The sequence below is a fragment of the Lepus europaeus genome, chromosome 9, assembly GCF_033115175.1.
Source record: "Lepus europaeus isolate LE1 chromosome 9, mLepTim1.pri, whole genome shotgun sequence".
In the NCBI taxonomy this organism is placed as follows: domain Eukaryota; kingdom Metazoa; phylum Chordata; class Mammalia; order Lagomorpha; family Leporidae; genus Lepus; species Lepus europaeus.
This window is the reverse complement of record NC_084835.1, coordinates 94489520-94510062: the sequence shown is the minus strand read 5'-3', so window position 1 is coordinate 94510062 and position 20543 is coordinate 94489520. Positions and strand designations below refer to the sequence as shown.

Here is a 20543-nt window from a genome sequence, read left to right as displayed (position 1 = left end):
TGCTATAACTAGTACTCAAACAGTATGTTTCACTTTGTGTTTCTATGTGGGTGCAAACTGTTGAAATCTTTATACTAAATTGTTCTTCTGTATATAAAGAGAATTGAAAATGAATCTTGATATGAATGGAAGAGGAGAGGGAGCGGGAGAGGGGAGGGTTGTGGGTGGGAGGGAAGTTATGGGAGGGGGAAGCCATTGTAATCCATAAGCTGTACACTGGAAATTTATATTCATTAAATAAAAGTTAAAAAAAAAAAAAAAAGGACCCCAAATATGTCCCCTATGCATTTTCTGTGGGCGACCACTGTTATTTTTATCTGACTTCCAGCAGCGCTGACAACAGAACTTTAGTCATCTGTAGCAAATGTTAATTGCTTCCTCATCAGTCTGTTGATTACTACAGTAGAACTTGATTTTGGGGGAAGAGAATTGAGGCTAAAATAAATAGAACAAGGTTCTTTAATTGATGTCAAAGCACACGGCCACACAGTAAAGTTCCCAATCTAGGGGATTATTTTTTTTCTATCTTCTTTGGGATGGAAATTTACTGAGAGCAGTTTCAGCTACTAAAGAAATGGACATGACCCAGATACATATACAGTTGTGATTGTTGGGGGCTGGTATTGTGCCTTCGTGTGTAAAAGCTGCTGCCTGCAGCACGGACATCCAATATGGGTGCTGGTTTGAGTTCCAGTTGCTCCAGTTCTGATCCAGCTCCCTGCTGATGTGCCTGGGAAAGAAGCAGAAGATGGCCCAAGTGCTTGTGCCTGTGCACCCACTTGGGAGTCCCAGATAAAGCGCCTGACTCCTGGCTTATGCCTGGCTCAGCCTTGTCTGTTATAGCTATTTAGGAAGTGAACCAGTGGATGGAAGATCTCCCTCTCTCACTCTGTCTCTTCTTTCTATAACTCTGCCCTTCAAGTAAATAAATAAATATTCAAAAAAAAAATTGTGATCGTGTGAGAGGGCCTCTAGCCTGGTGGTTAAGAAGCCCGTGATCAACATTGCACATTGCCTGGGTTCAATTCCCTGCTGTAGCTCCTGACTCTAGTTTTCTACTAAGGCAGACCTTGGGAGGCAGTAGCGATGGCTCAAGTGCTTGTGTTCCTGCCACCCACCTGGGAGATCTGGACTGTGTTCCTGGCTCCCAGCTTTGGTCCTGGCCCAGCCCTGACCATTGTGGGCATGAGGAGAGTGAACCAGTGGATGGGGGCTTTGCTTTCTCCATCTCTCAAATAAATAAATAAAAATTTTTTAAGAGTTGTGTTAGTGATTTCAGGGATTTATGAACAGTCTGTAAAATGGAGGCTACAAATTTCTGTCCTGGAGAAAGTCCATTGAAACTCATGAAAATACTATGTATGCTTCCTATGTACCATTGAGCCCTTGATGCTTTAGCTCCTGTAACTAGCCATCTGATCAAATCAGCTGACATGGTTTTGCATTTTTTTCCCTTAGGATGAAGACCCTGAGACGAGCTGGATTCTCCTTAATGAAGATGACTTGGTTATCCTTTTATCACAGTTTCCATTTCATGAGCTCTTTCAGCATCTTCTTGGATTTAAAGCAAAAGGTAGACTTTCTTTGGTCATAAATAAAATGTGGCAATGGCATATTGCCAACCCAGGATACATCAAGTCTTCTTACTTCTGTAGGCTCCTAATTCAGTTTTTCCTGAGCGCGCTTATTCTAGACTTCCTTTCTCTCATGCTTGTAATTCTCCACTTTGTGCTCAAGTAAGAGAAGGCTGACTGGCTTATGTGCTGCCCAGCTGGAAGAAATTGTTTTTAATTTTGTGGTTTGTCTCAAGTTTTCAGTTTTTCCATTTCATGTTGCTATAGGAGCCAGAGTAAAGGGATTGTTGATTTGTTGCCATCTTTTTTTCATTATTTATACCTGTGGACTGAATTTTTTCCCTTGTACTTGATTTACTTCCAGGTGATTATTTGCCTGAAACAACAAGACCTCAAGAAATGATGAAAATTTTTGCCTTTGCCAGTTCATTAGTGGAACTTCTGGCTGTAGGGTTAGAAACCTTCAACAGAGCACGCTATAGGCAGTTTGTGAAGCGCATTGGCTATCTGATCAGGTAATACTGCTGGTGCCCTTCCGCCTCTGTGTGCTTTCACCCTGGCCTGACACAGACATTGCTTCTTAGGAATGATGGGCATTTGAGGCTTCTGATTTTACTTCTCATAAAAGGAAGACATTTTCTTCTTCCATCTACCAGATGAGAATTTTATAAATGGTACTGTTCAAGAATTTGGTAATTACCTCAAATTTAACTGGCTTGCTAGATAGTGTTTTTGGAGTCAAGATCCTTTGAGCTGCTGTTGTACTGACGTCTGGGCCAGAGAGCAGGGATCAAGGAAAAAGCTGACTCTTCTTTCTTTGTTGCCTCCTCCTCCGTCTCCTAGCTCTTGCCTTGGAATAGTCACGTGGCTATGGAAACTTGGCATTGGCTGTTTATATCATTGTTTCCTCACTTTTTTATTCTTATTCTAATTTCTGGCAAATATCTTTTAAAAAAATTACAAAGACTCAATCAATGGCCACTTACTTGAAGTGGGAAGGCTTTATTGGGTATTTGAGTGAAAAGTGGGTTGTTTTTTATTATCAAGTGTCTTACTACATTTTGCTTTCCTCTGAATTCATTTTATACCTTTTTGCTTCTGCATCACAATTTTTGCATCTATACTATTTCACTCTCTACAGCCTTACAATGCTGTTAATTTTTCCAAACTCCTCCCCTGAAAAAATGCCATAAAACAGCAGAACTTCTCCCCCTCTTTACTTTTCTATCACAACACAGTTAGCTTTGATGAATTAATTAGATTAGGTTTATAAAGTAGGCGAGTGATTACAGGGTGTCCTGAATGGCAGGGACATTAAAGTGTGGAAGATCTGTGTCCTTTGGCATGGGCATAGGTGAAGTGTGCCTTTTCCAGGATCCAGCCTTCCTACCACCCTCCCTGCTGCCACCCTAGTTCTTTCCTAGTTGTTGCTCACCAGTTGCCACCTTGGGCTGCTGACGTCTCTTCTTGCTTCTGACCTTGCCTAACCCCCTTCCATACTCTGGTGTGGTCTCACAGCAGCCCGTGTTCCCATCAGCTCATGCCGCTCTGTGCTCAGGAGTGTCCTGTGTCCCCGTCTCAGAGTACAAGCCCGAGTCCCCATGATGGTCTACAGGAGCCTCCACGAGCTGGGCTCCTGCAACTTTTCTGAGTTTGTTCCAGCCAGTCTGTCTCTCTAACTCTGCTTTAGCACACTGGCCTCCTTCCTGTTCCTCCTGGAAGAGAGAGGTGCACATAAATATGTATTGAATAAATGAATTCTTTCAATGTAATGGGAAGGTGCTGGTATCAAGTGAGTTAGTGAAAAATGCCCTGCTGTGTGTCTTTGTGCTCAGGATGACCCTTGGCTATGTGAGTGACCACTGGGCCCAGTATGTGAGCTATAATGGTTCTTCAGGACTGCCCCTGCAGCCCTACTCCACGGAGAAGCTACAACTTGAATTTGATGAGCTGTTTTTGAGGGCTGTCCTGCATGTGCTGAAAGCCAAAAGGTAAAAAATAGGAGGATAACTGGTGAGAATGAACTCTGCCTGGTAAGAAAGGTATTGACTAATTCAATGACTATGTCTTAACATGTGTTATGTATTTCTTATGGGAAAATTTTTGGGCCCTAGTTTCCCCTTCTGTAGTGTACTTCGTGTTGACTGAAGTGATCTCTTTCCAGTTTCTTTCTATCTTAAAATAACTCTATTCCGATATCTCAGTTTTGCCACTCTTAAACTTTTAGGGCAGCCTTAAAGATAGGAAAAAAAAGGTCGAATTTCATCACACACTCAACCACAGTGCTTTCAGTGGGGCACAATAGGCACTCAGGATGGGGTAGTGATTCTATCTTACTGTAAGGGTTTAAGGTCTAGGAGAGCCATAGATATTGGTCCCCTGGCTTGGTTATGTAAATGCCGGCTTGTGGTTGTGCCCTCTGTGTTGCTGGGCCTAGGATGTGGCCATAATGGCTGGAGCTGGGACGATCCGAAGCCAGGAGCCAGGAGCTTCTTCTGGGTCTTCCACATGGGTGCAGGGGCCCAAGCACTTGAGCCATCTTCCATTGCTTTCTCAGGTGCATTAGCAGGGAGCTGCATCAGAAGTGGAGCATCTGAGACTTGAACTGGCACCCATATGGGATACTGGCACTGCAGAGAGTAGCCTTACCTGCTATACCACAGTGCTGGCCCCTAAATTTGGTTTTATAACTTACCATAAAATTCATATACAGTTTTAACAAGCAGTTATTGAATGCTCATTTTTCTGAAGGTACTGATTTAAGTACTAGATAATTGAAATACAAGGCTCTGGTTACAAAGTGGTTACTGAACAAGACCTGTTTTTGCTCTCAAACTGCTGATAGGCTAGTATATGTGCATACATTACAGTACTATGAGGTATTTGTCACAGTGTGATTTAAGGATCATTTGAGTTTGAGTCACCAGGGGTTACTGTAAAAGACGCAAATTCTTGGGTTCCCAGCTGTGAGCTCTAAACCAAGGAGTCAGTGATCAGTGAAGAGTCCTCTCCAATCTGCTGCACATGTGAGCCTGTGCACATGTGTACCTCATGCCTGCCAACACACACTTCCAAGCTAGGGGTCCTCTCAGGGCAGAGCCAGCTCTGCCTCTTTAATACCTCCTCTGTGCCTTAGAAGCCTCATGTGTAAATTGGGGATAATACCAATAATTTTTGTCTTGATTTTAGAGAAGTTTGAATGAGTTGATATACATGGAGCATTTTAATGCTCTAAATCTGAAACTTTTTCAGTGCCAACATGATGATGCCATGAGTTGAAAGTTCCACACTTTTATGTGACAGGTTGTAGTCAACATGTAGAGGCTAAGAATGTTATGTACAATTGCCTTCAGGCTGTGTGTATAAGGTGCATATGAAACATGAATTTTCTGTTTAGACTTGGACCCCATCCCTATAAAATCTCATTACATGCATTGCAGATATTACAAAATCTGAAAAAAATCCAAAATCTAGAGCACTTCTAGGCATTTAGGACAAGGCACAGATAAGTGCTTCCCGAGTATTTGCTGTTACTGTTGCCCATCTTTGAGGTATTTCTGACAGTGTGGTAGAGACTGTGGGAGTAGGAGTTAAGAATTTTTTTTTTTCTGTGTGGAGAAGCTGATTAATATATGACATTATTCCTGCTGTTCTTAAAATATGTAGACTCGGCATTTGGCTGTTTATGTCTGAAATGCCCTTTGGGACGCTGTCAGCCCACATGCTCTGGAAGCTCTTCTACCTCATGCACCAGGTGGAGGAGAGCGGGAACCTGCAGCAGCTCTGCTGCACGCTGCAGCCGGCCGAGTGCAAGAGGCGGCTCCAAGGTACGGGGCCGTGCCAGCTTTCCTCCCTCCGTGCACCTCTCATTGCATTCTTCTGTCTGCTCTAGGAGGAATGAGAGAATGTCTTACTGTGTGTATTCTGGTGTTGTGATTTTGAAATCTATAAGAGAATGTTCCCAAATTTGATTAGTCTCCAACAGCATGTCTGTAAACATAATATTCTAACTTTTAAGGAAGCACTTTTTTGCACATGGGTGTGAATGATTCTAGTTTACAATCAGATTACTAAATATGTATTAATCACCTGTAAATTTTTAAAGTTTTGAGCCCAGTTGCTCCACTTGTTTTTTTTAAGTTGTATTGAATTATGAACTAGGTAAAGATGAAGATAGGTATACTTAAATAGTTTTGGTGAAAACCTGCTATGTTTTAATGTCATACTATCACTAAACTACAAGATATTTATTTGCTTTTAGTGTAATGTGAAAAAAATTTTTAAAATACTGTATAATTGAATTATATAATTATAATGATTTTTAGAAATTACTCTACATATTAAAAAAATAAAATCTGGTAGAAAATATACCAAAATACTAACAGGATTTAAAAATTACTAAAAGCCAGTTCTGTTTTCCACATTTTTTTAAGATTTATTTTATTTTTATTTGGAAGGCAGAGTGACACACAGAGAGGGAGAGAGACAGAGAGAGGTCTTCCATCTGCTGATCACTTCCCAAACGGCCGCAATGGCTGGGGCTGGGTGAGGCTGAAGCCAGGAGCCAAGAGCTTCTTCCTGTTATCCCATATGGGTGCAGGGGCCCAAGTGCTTGGGCTGTCCTCTGCTGTTTTCCCAAGCACATTAGCAGGGAGCTGGATTGGAAGTGCAGCAGCAGGGATTCAAACCGGTGTCCCTGTGGGATGCTGGCATTACAGCTTTACCCGCTACACTATAATGCTGGCCCCCTCCACAGTTTTCAATGTCTGTATCACTTAAAAGGAAACAATCAACATTAGAACTCTTTAAAAATTATTGTGCCCCCCTCCTCCAGTTTGCAGAGTAGTTTCTGCAAGCATTCATGATTTGCTGTATTATTCTGTTTCTTATTTTCTCTCTGTTATGTTTGTTTCTAGTATGATAAACATTCTGACTGCTAGTAAAGTGGAATCCTGAAAACGTTTGATGATAAATAAATGTAAAAATATGCCTATCTTGTTTGTCTTTAAAGATAATTTTTTTTTTTTTGGACAGGCAGAGTGGACAGTGAGGGAGAGACAGAAAGGTCTTCCTTTTTGCCATTGGTTCACCTTCCAATGGCTGCTGCGGTAGGCACGCTGCGGCCGGCGCACCGTGCTGATCCGAAGCCAGGAGCCAGGTGCTTCTCCTGGTCTCCCATGCAGGTGCAGGGCCCAAGGACTTGGGCCATCCTCCACTGCACTCCGTGGCCACAGCAGAGAGCTGGCCTGGAAGAAGGGCAACCGGGACAGGATCGGTGCCCCAACCGGTACTAGAACCTGGTGTGCCGGTGCCGCAAGGTGGAGGATTAGCCTAGTGAGCTGCGGCGCCGGCCAAAGATAATGTTTTAAAAGCTAGAGTTATATCTTTCCTATTTTTAAAATTTTATTGAATTCTTTAAAGTATAAATCCTCTTCCTTGATTGTACCTTAAAATACTCTTAAGTTAGAAAGAGAATCCCAGTTTTGATTATTTTGGGTGTATTCAATGTCATAATTTCCACTATAAACCCAGTTCGGGGATGGGAAATGAAAACTGGTTTGGTAAATGCCCCATAGGGTTATTTTGAAAATACTAGAAATTCGACGAATTACGTTTGATTTCTCAGATGCGTAAAGATGTGAAAAGAATTGTTGGATTGTTGCCTTCTTACTGTGAAAAGCTTCATCAGGGAGTTATATATTTCTAAAATGGGCTTTTTTCCTCTTTCCTCTGTATAGTTTGCTTTTGCAATGTCTGGTTTTTTGTCATGTATAGCCAAGTTGGTTGTCTATACTGCCTCCTAGTGATAAAATGTAATATTGGCTACACAGCACCCTCTGAGAAATGGACAGAACATACTATATGCTGTTTGTGACATTCAACAGTATTTCAATCATGGTTATAATTCATTTCTTGCCCCAGCTTTTCATTTATGGGCAAGTCTGTTTTGCTTGGAATGCCGTGTTTATGCCAAGGAGTCTTAGCAGTTTTCATGAATAGGGCCTTCATTCATTTGGCCAGCAGTTACGATGTAGCTTCAAGGGTGCCTTCCTGGTGGGCAGCACTGCCTTTGCAGGTGATCTGCCTAGTGCCAGCAGTGATACATTGCAGTTAATGATGTTGCAGTTAATGAAACACTTCCCCAGTGGTGGGTCATTTAATCTTCCTCAGCTACATTATGTGACAGATGAGGAAACAGGTTTGGAGATGATGGTCAGTGTCTCCTCGGAGGCCACATTCAGCCTACACTTTGTTGATGTTTCATCTGGTCCATGCTTCTTCCTCATACTTACAGAAATCCATTTGGGGAGAAAGAAAGACCTTTTTTGTCTTTGGATATTTCTAAATATCTTTTAATTTTATATCCCTTATCTCTGGAAGAATAATTGAGGTATATAGATTTATCTGTTCTTCACTTTGATTTTCTTCATACGAACTTACAGACCCAGAACATTTTGTGAACTTTGAGAAGTGCCTTTCTTCCATGAATAGTTCGGAGGAGATTTGCCTTTTGACCACTTTTGCTCAGATGGCTCAGGCCAGAAGAACCAACGTGGATGAAGACTTCATAAAAATTATTGTTCTGGAGATATATGAGGTCAGAATATGAAGTTTCATAAATCAGCTAAAAATTTCTTTTGAGTAATCCATCCATTGATTCTTTTAGGATTGCTTTGAGAAATCTGATTTATTGAGCTACTGTGTGTACTCGGGGAAGGGGACAGAGAATCAAAGGAACGTCATTTGGCAGTGAGGAGCGTTGGAGACATGAGTCATACCTATGCCATTTCCCACTGCTATCTCTTGACCTTTAATGCAGGATTTTTGAAGGGAATAGACGATCTGGCACAACCTGACGTTAGAGGTTTTAAGCTGTTTCCTCAGACCCTGCCAACACCCACCAAATTCCATTCCTTCATGTCTGCCAGTAATATGGAAACCTGGCTTTGAAGCCAATTTAAGGAGATGGTAGAAAGAATATTGAACCTAGGCTTGGAGACCTGGGCTTTGTGTCTGACTCTGAAATTTATTGCTTGTCTCACATCAGGGAGATAGCTTACTGCTCTGAGCTTCATTCTTCTCATACATGAAGTGGCAGGCAGGGAGGAGCCCTTGAGTGTCTAGGGACCAGCTCAAAGTGGCTGCCACAACTTCATTGGCATTTTTTTGTGTATTTTAAAAGCTATGCACATTTTGTGCCTTTTGACAGTCATCTGTTTTATCTTCATTTCATGGAGATAAAAATGCACCTCCTCCAGAGTATTATATAAAAAATATATCCTCCAAAATATTCAAGTATACTCAAGTAAAATTATGTTTGAAGAAAATTCAGAGAATTATTCTGGCCTAATACTTCCAGTTTGAGAATGACAGACCTGGATCCCGAAGGATCGATCTTTATTAAGCTGTACCTTGTAACCATGCGTAAAGTTAAGACCTTGATGATCTGGAATTTTAGACAAAATTGGGAGAAAGCATATTTTCATGTACATTAGGTGATGTTCTCAAGATCTGGTGAAGTAATATTTGTGCTCTTGCATAATGTTTTCAGTGTTTGACCAGGAGTCACAGTCAAATTTACATATTCAGTACTGCATTCTGGTCCTGTGTGTGTGCATACGTAATTGAAGCAACACTTAGTATTTCTATGATGCACTCTTAGATTTTTCTGTTCTCTTTCATTTCTCTGTTCTGCTTCATTTTATTAAAAAAAAAAAAAAACAAAACCACTGGCCATTGTCATTAATGGAGTGTATCCTGTGATTTGAAAGATACTGTTAAAGAGAAGTTGGTAAGCAATGATATTTTAGAAGCTCTTATAGTTTGGGGACCTGATTGTGTAGAAGAAAATAGACATTTCCATGAAATGCATTCTGATTTTTATCATTTTAATCATTTTCTCAAATTGAGAAAAGTTTTGCCACTAAAGGAACTGTTTGATTGCTAATTACAAACCTTGGGATATACTTTCTGAATACCTCACTGTTTATTGTTATAAATAGTTGTCATTCTCCTCCCTACCTCTCTTGCCCCATTCTTGTAAACAGTTTGCTATCTGAAGGTCTAATTTATCTTTCAGAACATGCTGTGAACTGAGACTCAATCTGATATTCTGTCCGCTGTACTTGAAGCAACTATAGAAATGTGTTTTGATTGATACTTGTTATTAAAACTGCCATCTCCCCTGGTTCCATTTAGGTATCTTATGTCACCTTGTCCACGAGAGAGACTTTCTCAAAGGTTGGTCGAGAGCTTTTAGGGGCCATCACAGCTGTTCACCCTGAGATAATTTCTATCCTTTTGGATAGAGTTCAAGATACCATTGACCAGGTTGGAATGGTAAGAGCACTAATTTTGTTTGTTTGTTTATTAAGCCTGAAGTGATGGAGCAAGCAAAAATAGGGAGGTTGTTGGGGATGACTATATCACTTAAGAATACAACAGAATGAAACGAACTGTATTACTGTGTGCTTGGCTCTTTGCCATTCACCACGACAATTTAGGATTAGCTGCTGCATATAAAAAGCTGTGACGTTTCCTCAAATTTCCTCTAAGTTAACTTTCCCACCTCCTGTAATAACAGGTTTTTACCTTAATTCTAGCCTGTAGTTAATTGACATTTTAATTTCATAATTCTTTTGGCTTTCATAATTATAATTTGGAAGACACAACTGTGACAGAGAAAGAAGGCTCTATTCATGGGAGGCCATTTGCCCAGCAGTTAACATGTGCTTTAAATGCTTTTGTCCCACACTGGAACACCTGGGTTCAATTCTGGGTGTGGGCTCCTGATTTCAGCTTCCTGCTGATGTAGACTCTGGGAGGTAGTGGTGATGGCTTAAGTAATGGGAGTCAGTCCTGGCTCCTGGCTTCAGCCTTAGCCCAGCCCTGGCTGTGAGAGGCATTGGGAAGTGAACCACTGAATGGGAGTGTTTTTCTTTCTCTGCTTCTTTCTCAGTGTCTGCCCTGTCACCCTCTGTATCTTAAGTGAATAAATAAAATAAAATTACCACTTTATTCAGAATATTCAAGTATCTTATTAGGGAATTTATGGAAATTTACCTAAAGCCATACATACACATAATTAACAGAAAGGAAAAGTTTTTTTAAAATTCATTTTTTCTACTGTTCTTTCAAATTTTGTTTTGGCTCCAATTTGAAGCAGAGCATGAACCTGACAAATGCTAGTCTGTGTGTTCGAGCCATGTGCTGTCTGACGAGTAGCCATGAGGCACATTTGACTATGGAGTCCTGGAAACGGAGCTGGTCCAAACTGGAATGTGCTCCGAGTATAAATTACCGAGTTTTAAAGACAGTGTGAACAAAAGAATGTAACACATCTCAGTGGTTCTTTCATAATGATTACATATTGAAATGATAATATTTAAGGTATTGATTAAATAAGATTATTAAAATTAATTTTATTTCTTTTTACTTAGAAATGTGGCTATTGGAAAAGTTAAAATTGCATGTGATTGTACAGCACTGTTTTAGATACTATAAAATGAAAATGAATTTCTCTTCTGATCCCTTAAAGCAAACTGTGTTAAGTAATCCCAGATTTATCTTAATTTGCACATATTCATATATTATTTAAAAAGTGGCACTGCAGGTTTTTTGTAAACAGGATTTACATTTTTTATTATGGAATATTTCAGATATACAAATATGCATTGTGTAATAACAGAAATATATTCTGAGCAGTGTGTTAATATCCAGTTTTGCTGTGTGAATGTATATTGTAGAGTGTACTGATGCAAACCAAGGTGGCTGCAATGTCTCTAGGCAGTATAATCTTACAGGGGCACTGTCCTTAATGTGGCCCATTGTTTGACTGAAACATCAATCCAGGATGGGTGATGGACTGTAAAAGAAGTTGGAATGGTGTAATGAGGCCCTGTGTGCTCATTATCTGATTTCAGCAGTTACCAATTCTTAGTTGATCTTGTTTCATCTGTACCCACTGCATTCCTTGTCCCACCTCTCACATTGCTTTCAAGCTAATCAAAGTATCTTTTAAAATGCTGTAGAGGGGCTGGCCTTGTGTCAAAGGGGGTTAAGCTGCCACCTGCTATGCCAGCATCCCGTATGAGCACTGGTTCAAGTCCCGGCTGCTCCACTTCTGATCCAGCTCCCTGCTTATGTACCTGGGAAAGCAGCAGCAGATGGCCCAAGTCATTGGGCCCCTTCTACACACATGGGAGACCCAGATGAAGCTCCTGGCTCCTGTCTTTGCTTGGCCCAGCCCTGAATGTTGCAAACTTTTGAAGAGTAAACCAGTGGGTGGAAGATCTGTCTTTCCATCTCTCTCTGTAACTCTGCCTTTTAAATAAAATAAATCTTTTTTTAACAAATAAATAAAATGCCATAGAATAGAATAGAAGAAGTAATTATTTAAAGTGCTAAATATTTTGTAAAATAATGGCCATTGTCTGATTCATCATGACTTTAAATGTGTGTCTCATATGGTGGTTTTCTTCAACTGAAGCATGCCAGTTTATATATCAGAACGAAGGCTGACCTTTACAAAGCTGTACTCATGTGTTTTTGTTGGTGTATTATCAGTTTAATACCCATTTGATTTGGTTGTTCATGACTTCTATTTTACTTTTCTAAAAATCAAATAAGATTGCACATACTTTTGAAGAAAAATTTAAATCAGTTTAACGATGTAGTTTTATGTAGGGTTATCTGTAAGTCCTGATTTTAACGACTATCATTTTCTTTTTCCCAAGGTTTCTTTATACTTGTTTAAAGAATTGCCTCTGTATCTTTGGCGACCTTCTGCCTCCGAGATAGCTGTGATTCGGGACTGGTTATTGAATTACAACCTGGCAGCGGTGAAGAATAAACTAGCCTGTGTTATTCTGGAAGGGTTGAATTGGGGATTTGCTGAACAGGTATGTGTTAAACCATTCCCTGGAAACTGGTGATTCTACACACACGATTTCAAGGACGCATTTTTTAAAAAAACCTTAACATTTCTGAGTATCATTTGTAAAATTTGCAAATTCTTTTGGCTGTGTTAGAGTTTAGGATCTTCTCTTTAATTTTGTTTGGCAGAATGTGCATCCTCCAAATGAAGGTAAATTGTTGCACATTGAAAATTTCGTCCCTTCATCCTTTGATCATGATATCTGTTGTTTTATCTCTGAACTGCAGTTCATCCTAATCACCTCCCCTGCCTCTGGTGCCTCTGCCTCCTGCAGTTTATCTTACACATCCTTACTAGTGTAAAACGTTGTGTGTTGGTTAAGAGCCTGAGTTCTGTGCAACTTCCCTGGTTCTGATCCCAGCCCTGGTGTCTCTTGGCTGTGTGACCCTGGACAAGCTTCCTGAACTCTCTGAGTCTCCATTGCTCCTCTGTAAACATTAATATTAACAGGTCTACTTTACATGGATAATGTAAGGCTTGAACAAGTTGGGACAAATATTTAGGAGAATGCTCAGCACTCTTAATGATGTAGTTATTGTTGTTAATAGTTTATTATTGGGCCCTCGGACGCAGGGCATGAGGCCGCCACTGCCTGGGTCACGGGTAGGTCTGCAGTGGCCTCAGCTAAGTCGGCCGCAGTGATGGTTCATGTAGTTGGGTCCCTGCCACCCAAGTGGGTGAGTTGGATTTGATGCTGGCTGTTGGTGGGCATGTGAGAAGTGAACCAACAGATGGGATCTCTCTGCCTCTTGGAGAAACCCACCAGAATATTGCCAGTAGGTGACTCTATGTGGTAAGATTATAAGTGTGTGTATTTATTTGTTATTTGTTATTTATTTATTACATACTTTTCTATGTTTCCTACTGCTCTATTATGAGCATGACTTTTTTTTTGTAGCCAGGAAAAAGGTCCTTAACCATTCATTCTTTGATAATTACAAGCCTACATGACAGCCCTCCACATAGGGGCAAATTATATAGGCTGCAGTGCAGGGTTCCATCCTAATTGCTTTACTCAGAGACAGTGTGGCAAACTGAACCAACTGCTCATGCACAGAGAGTGACCAAAGCACCTGGTCACTACACACCTGTTATTTCACTAGGATTTTTTGGTGGGGGAGAGGAGAGTTAAGGAGAAAATATTTGTTTTAGATATTTAAGGTATGCATTTAAAATATGGTCATATGATTTCTGAAAAGGAATTTTAATTTTTCAAAATTTAAAAACCTTGTAAGTTCATGTACACTGCAGAACAGTTGTGGATTCCTGAACAACAGCTGCCCCTTCTCACCCCCAAATTCCAAATTGCTTTTATTAGGACTGTTGGCATCTTTTATTTTTCTAGAATATTAATATGTTTATTTGGGAGGCACTACAGAAATTCTGATGAAAAATACAGCAAAATCAAAGTATTGGTAATTATTAGCAAGTATAATACTGCTTTGCATTTACAGTACTTTTAAATATAGCGTATAAAGTCATGAAAATATGTATTTAGTGTATCCAGATGTTTGAGTGTGTTTTCATGTTGCTTTTAATTAACAAAAATGAAATCTCTCATGTAATTAACAAAGCAGTTTATTATAAAGAGTTTGCTTGTGTTGTTTATGTCCAAAGATTTCTTATCATGGGATTTTGCCTGTTAAAATCCTTTCCTGCCTCGTACTGTAGACCCTGTTTCTTAGCTCCCTGATCAGAATACGTATTCCCGTTTGAAGGGAAAATGGGGGAGCACTCAGCCCGCTACAGCAGTTTGCCAGCTTTTGCTCTGAGCGAGTCATTAGGTCCTGGCAGCTGCTCTGTGTTGTGTGCATTGGCAGGAAGCCTGTTGTACAGATTAGGAGCTTTTCTTGAAGTGGGTCACTGACCATCCGAGGTTGTCCATGGATTCGTGTGGGGCTTCTTTCGCTGAAGAATGACAGGGGCTTCTCCACCTTCACATCTGAGACTTTGTGATGGAATCCCTACTTTCCTTTTCCAAGATGGCTGCCGGCAGACTGCTCTGTGTGTCTCCCCACACTTCCATTATTAGGAAAGTTGCGGTCTGTGAAAGCGCTAAAATTAGGCAATTTTAGGTTCGTGAAAGAGTATTTTACCTATGTGGCTGAGCATCTTATTTATTTTCATTGATGATAGAAAAGGCAATGTAGACTTAATCTGTTAAGTGTCTTCTCATTTAGTGAATAGTAGTTAAGCATTTCCTTGGTTTGTGGTAGTGCCCTTAACTTACAACCCAAAGTCTTTGTAGAGATTTTAGGATGGGGTAGTGGTCACATTCAAATGTCCCTTTTTTTTGACTAGAGTGGAGGATGACTCAAGTGTAGTGTAATTTGTAATGTAATTGCTCTTTAAATGTTTCAAGTTTTTTCACTGTTAGGGGCTGTGGTTTTTGGAATATCCAAGATCATGTTTTACTTTTCTGCATAATTTTTGGGTTCAGAAATAATAAAAAAAAAGTCAAGATGATATATTTATGCTTATTTTTCTCTTCGAAAGGGTACCCTTCATCTGGATCAAGCAGTCCATACTGAAGTGGCCTTGATGGTTCTGGAAGCTTATCAGAAGCACCTTGCACAGAAGCCATATGCTGGGCTTCTTTCCGAGAGTATGAAGCAGGTATTTCCTTCTCTTACATACTGAGAACGTGAAAGCCTATTTGTAGGGGCCTGGGCAGGCAAAGTGACAATATTGACCCTTAGATTTTCCAAGAACACAAAATTGATTTCTTTGGTGAATAAAGATTTGTCTTTATTAGATTTTTCATGATCATTTGAGTTGAGCTGCAGTGGTATGCTGGAACTACTTGAACCATTGTGGGAGAACTGACTTAAAGTTTCAGGAACTTTGCAAGTTACATTGGTAGTTTGAAATTGGCCATGGTGAGGGGTAGGAGTTTGATATAGCAGTTTTAAGATGCCAAGTGCGATGCCTGCATCCCATATTGGAGTGTCTGGGTTCAAGTCCCAGCTCTGCTTTCTACTCTAGCTTTCTGCTGATGTGTACCTTGGGGAGCAGCAGATGATGGCTCAAGTACTTGGGTCCCTGCCACCCACGTGGGAGACCCAAATTGAGTTCCAGGCTCCTGGCCTTGGCTTGGCCCAGTTCTAGCTGTTGTGGGCATTTGGGGAGTGAACCAGCAGATGGAAAATTTCTCTGTCTCTGTCTCTCCGCCTTTCAAATAAAATAGAAATAAATAAAAGTTAAACGAAAATTGTCTATGGTGGGAGCTTTTAGGCCACCCAAATTGGCGATAATATAAATGAGACCCCTCACCCTGGTTGGTCAGCTTCTTTGCCAGCACATTGTCATTGACTGCCAGCTTTTCTATAATTTCTCTTTTATCTGAACTACGATCGAGTTCACAAAGTTACTAGCAGGGAAACCAAAATGGTTAGTTGTGAATGAGAAATTGCTTTCCTGCAGTGCAACAAGAATTGATTGCAGACCAGTTAAATAGGCCGTTCTTCTCTTTTGAGGGCACTGTTTACCATAACAGGAGAGGGAAAAGAGCTTACTGATTTAATTTGTGTGTGACTAATGTGGTTTAAAATAATTGTTTTAGGTTTCATATTTGGCCAGTATTGTTCGATATGGAGAGACACCTGAGACCTCCTTTAACCAGTGGGCCTGGAACTTGATCTTGAGGTTAAAACTGCACAGAAATGATTATGGATTACAGCAGAATTGTCCCACCGTTCCCTTTTCCAGCATGGTACCTGACATGACAGAGTCACCCATGTTCCATCCTCTCTTGAAGTCTGTGAAAGCGGGCATGCCCATTGGCTGTTACCTCGCCTTATCCATGACGGCCCTGGGCCACAGGTACAGTGTCTGGGCTGAACCTCTAGGGTTGTTCTAGAAGCTCATCTTTCTCATTCCCAGATCTGAGACCTCCCTAAAGCCTGTTGAGGGGTTGTGAGGGCCAAATAATAGGAATTGATTAATGGTTTCTCAAGGGGAGGTACTGCCTAAATTCACATAAGACAGATTTGTACCAGAAAAACATCTTGTTACATTATGAAGAGAGTTGTCCCAGGAGTAGAATGTTCATATTAGTAGTAAATTTGTATTCTCTTTCTCAGAATATCATCAAGTAAAATAATTGGTCACCTGTAACCAAATTTTAAGAATATTTATTTATTTGAGAGAGAGAGAGAGGGAGGGAGGGAGGGGGGGGGTAATGCGCTCCCATTCACTGATTCACTCCCCAGATACCTGCAACAGCTGAGCTGTTGCCACAGCTGGGACTCAAGAACTCAATCCAGGCAGGAACCCAATTATTTGAGCCATCATTGCTACCTCTCAGAGTCTATGATAGTAGGAAGCTGGAATCAGGAACCAGAGCTGGGAATTGGACCCAGGCACTCTCATGTGGGCTGTGGGCATCTTGACTGCTAGGTTAAATGCCTGCTGTCAGTAATGAATTATTTCCTTATTTATCTATAGGAAACCAGTTTTACTTACTTTTTAAAGTTTATTTATTTGAAAGAGAATGAGAGCAGGAGCAAGAAAGAGAGAGAGAGAGAGAGAGATCTTCCATCTTCTGTTTCACTCCCCAGATGTCTGCAATAGCTTGGGCTAGGCTAGTCCTAAGCCAGGAGCCCAGAATTCCATCCAGGTCTCCCATGAGGGTGCCAGGGAACCATGTACCCAAGCCATCAATTGCTACCTTCTCAATGGTGTACATTAACAGGACGCTCACTGGAAAACGGAGACAGGACTCAATCCCAGCACTCTGATATGGGATGCAGGCTTCTTAAGCGGTGGCTTAACCTGCTGTGCCCCAACTCTGCCTTTGTAATGCAGTTTATAAAAAGCACTGGCCACCCAACTCAAGCTCTTGCGCTAAAGGTCTCTGCCTGTGCAGGAGAATGAAATGCCTGATCAGATCGTGTGCTGTCTGTATTTCTTTCATGTTCTAGTTGTCTGTCTGATGTTCTCTGGGATCCAGTTAGGTATAGCTTCTGTGAGTTCAGTACCCAGGAACTGGTTTTCATTACAATTTTGTCTTTAGTGATCAGCACTGTCCGGTGCAGTAATTGAATGCATGAATAAATTCCCCATTGGTTAAAAATTCTTTTCTTTAAAGAACGTTTTCCTGTGAGGCAGTAAGTTTTTTCTAGCCTACCTATTCTGCTAAAGCCACTTTTTTTTTTTTTTTTTTTTTTTTTGACAGGCAGAGTGGATAGTGAGAGAGAGAGAGAGACAGAGAGAAAGGTCTTCCTTTTTGCCGTTGGTTCACCCTCCAATGGCCGCTGCGGCCGGCGCATCTCGCTGATCCGAAGCCAGGAGCCAGGTGCTTCTCCTGGTCTCCCATGCGGGTGCAGGGCCCAAGGACTTGGGCCATCCTCCACTGCCTTCCCGGGCCATAGCAGAGAGCTGGCCTGAAAGAGGGGCAACCGGGATAGAATCTGGCGCCCCAACCGGGATTAGAACCTGGTGTGCCGGCGCCGCAAAGTGGAGGATTAGCCTGTTAAGCCACGGCGCCGGCTAAAGCCACTTTTTACCGTGCTTTCTGATTCTTTTATTTCAGACTAACTTGAATGCCTTTTTAGCACCCTCAGTTCAAAACCTGGTTCCACATTAAGGATAATTTCAGCGAGATGCCAATTTTCCCATCAGGTGTGAGTGTTCAACGCTGTGCTGTGATGTGGGAGAGAGATGGAGTTGTTAGGTAGTTGTCCTCAGGTTGTTGACAGCTTGTGGGCATGGCAGGCTGAGAACCGCTGGCAGTAGTATTAAATATAACCTTGGGTTGAAGAATCTGAATAGGGCAATGGTTTCCCCAGCCTGGCTGCTCTTTAGAATTCCTGTTGGAGCCTTTTAAAAACTATAAGTTGTCTGGGAGCCAGTTCTCCAGGTGACTCTAACAGAGAGTGCATTGAGAACACTTAGAGTATGAGCAGAAAGACCGTGAAGGAAGGAGAGATCAGTAGTGCAGGATAGTTTCATGAGGAGACATCCAAGGCGCTGGAGCAGAGCGGTGACTCATGCCTTCCCCTGTGGCGTAGGGCCTGCAGTCTGTTGAAGAGTCAGCTAAAAGGCTGTTTCCTGCCACCTGCAGCACCTTGGCCTTCTGAACAGCACTCTCAGTTGTTGTCTTGGACTGTTGCCCTCTCCTCATGGACTGTATGCTTCCTGAAAGTGCTCATCTTTCTATTTCCAGAACTTGGACGTAGTAGGAAATCGGCAAACTACTAAATGATGGGGCATCAGGTGTCTGAGTAGGTAGGGTGGGACGAGGTGGGTGATGAGGGAACACTTCTGAGCAAAAGCCCCTCTTACTGGTGGGGAAAATAGATGCAGAGTTAAGAAAATGGAAAAAAAGCTACTCACATTTATTGTTCTGCTACAATGAAGATGCACTATGGTGTGATATCATCGCTAGAGCAGTAATGGCAAGCATAAAATTTGTTTTTTGTTTTCTGGCATCACTATAAATGATAGCATTTTTTTCCATGTTGCTCTTGGCCATTGTATATGAAGGTACTTCAAAAAGTTTGTGGAAAATGGATTTAAAAGATAAATGTATTTTAGTGCCAGAAATTTTGCAGTCCATGCCTATGAGTGGTTTCAAAGTTCTTGTAAGATGAACCTTATGAAAAGGAAGTATCCATGGATTTTAAGGTTTTTTTGGTTGCAAAATAAACTCATTTTTAAATTTTATTTTTCCATCAACTGTTTGAAGTACCCTTGTATTATTTAATGCTGCAACAATATTCCCATTGAATGGATTATCCCCAAATGCACTTAAGCATCTAAGTTTTGCCATTGTAGGTATACCTGAAAAGCATGCCTTTACATGGATCCTCTTTCGTATTTCTCTCCATATTTGAGATTGTTTCTTAAGGAGAGATTTCTTTGCAGTGAGTCATGGGAAAAGAACATTTTTATGCAGGTTGCTTTTAGAAGAATGTTGCCAGTTTCTACTGACAGATTGAGTGGACTTTTGAATCTTCTCTTTGCTCAAATACCTCATGGAGATGTCCATACAAGGAGGGGTCCCAGGGCTTAGAAGAAGTGCTGAATGAGGTAGTGGCAAGTGCTCTGAACTAGAAATATGTCTGCGTTCTCATTTTGACCCTACCCTAGGAAGTTATGTGAATTTGGGCATAGTATTTCATCTTCCACATCTATCAAATGAAAATGTAGATGAACTTTTTAAGTTCCTTGTACTTCTGGTGCTCTGATTCTGGTATTTTTCTGTACAGAGTGGACATATGAGATATATTGGAAACCTGAGTTCAGGCATCATAGGCTGATAGCTCAGTGGAAGACCACAGTTTTTACGATCTGGCCACTCTGAATGCTCATCACCTTCTTCTCTCCCATAGCATTGAGAAGTTCTGTGCAGAAGGCATCCCATTGTTGGGAATTCTGGTCCAGTCGAGGCATCTGAGAACAGTGGTCCATGTGCTGGATAAGATTCTGCCTTTGTTCTACCCTTGCCAGTATTACTTGCTGAAGAATGAGCAGTAAGTATCTTCTATCTAGGGCAAAGACATTCTTTGGAAATAGCTCAAATGATTACGTCCTGTGGCTTCTCAAATAAAATAAAGTGAATGATGTTTTAATCGTGTATTTTTTTATGAGGCAGAAAACTTTGGTGCCCCAATTTAGAACAGTGATTCTAATGATTCTAGTTTTACTAGCATTAAAGATATTTTTCCTTCTCATTTAATTTGGGATTGCTCATTGTAGCTTATTAGTATTTGAAAGAGCAGTTGTTTTCCTGCAGTTCTGGGAATGGCTCGTCTGACATTGAGCAGCAAATGACTTTGCCATTGTAGCAGTAACAAAACACGTTGCTTTCAGTTGTCTGTGGTGTGGTAGTGCAGTGTTGCTCAGAGGCAGAAAGAGGACTACCTGTCCAGGGAGCAGGGCATTGCACGTCTGCCTGGGGTTTCATGAAAAGTGGCGAAAGGCTGGCGCCGCGGCTCAATAGGCTAATCCTCCACCTTGCAGCACCGGCACACCGGGTTCTAGTCCCGGTCAGGGCGCCGGATTCTGTCCCAGTTGCCCCTCTTCCAGGC

The 20543-nt window shown here is 41.2% G+C and overlaps 1 protein-coding gene across 2 annotated transcripts in view; it reads left to right on the top strand.

Annotated features, from left to right (window-relative positions):
• Positions 1 to 20543, top strand: part of EPG5 (ectopic P-granules 5 autophagy tethering factor) — a 109537-nt gene that overhangs the window by 31051 nt on the left and 57943 nt on the right. For both annotated transcript variants that reach the window (XM_062201602.1, XM_062201601.1), the window contains exons 8-17: positions 1459 to 1573; positions 1939 to 2089; positions 3410 to 3565; positions 5241 to 5401; positions 8018 to 8172; positions 9774 to 9914; positions 12311 to 12475; positions 15007 to 15126; positions 16073 to 16332; positions 19845 to 19985. In XM_062201602.1, coding sequence (XP_062057586.1) covers positions 1459 to 1573; positions 1939 to 2089; positions 3410 to 3565; positions 5241 to 5401; positions 8018 to 8172; positions 9774 to 9914; positions 12311 to 12475; positions 15007 to 15126; positions 16073 to 16332; positions 19845 to 19985 — 1565 coding nt within the window. The remainder of the gene's footprint in view (positions 1 to 1458; positions 1574 to 1938; positions 2090 to 3409; positions 3566 to 5240; positions 5402 to 8017; positions 8173 to 9773; positions 9915 to 12310; positions 12476 to 15006; positions 15127 to 16072; positions 16333 to 19844; positions 19986 to 20543) is intronic.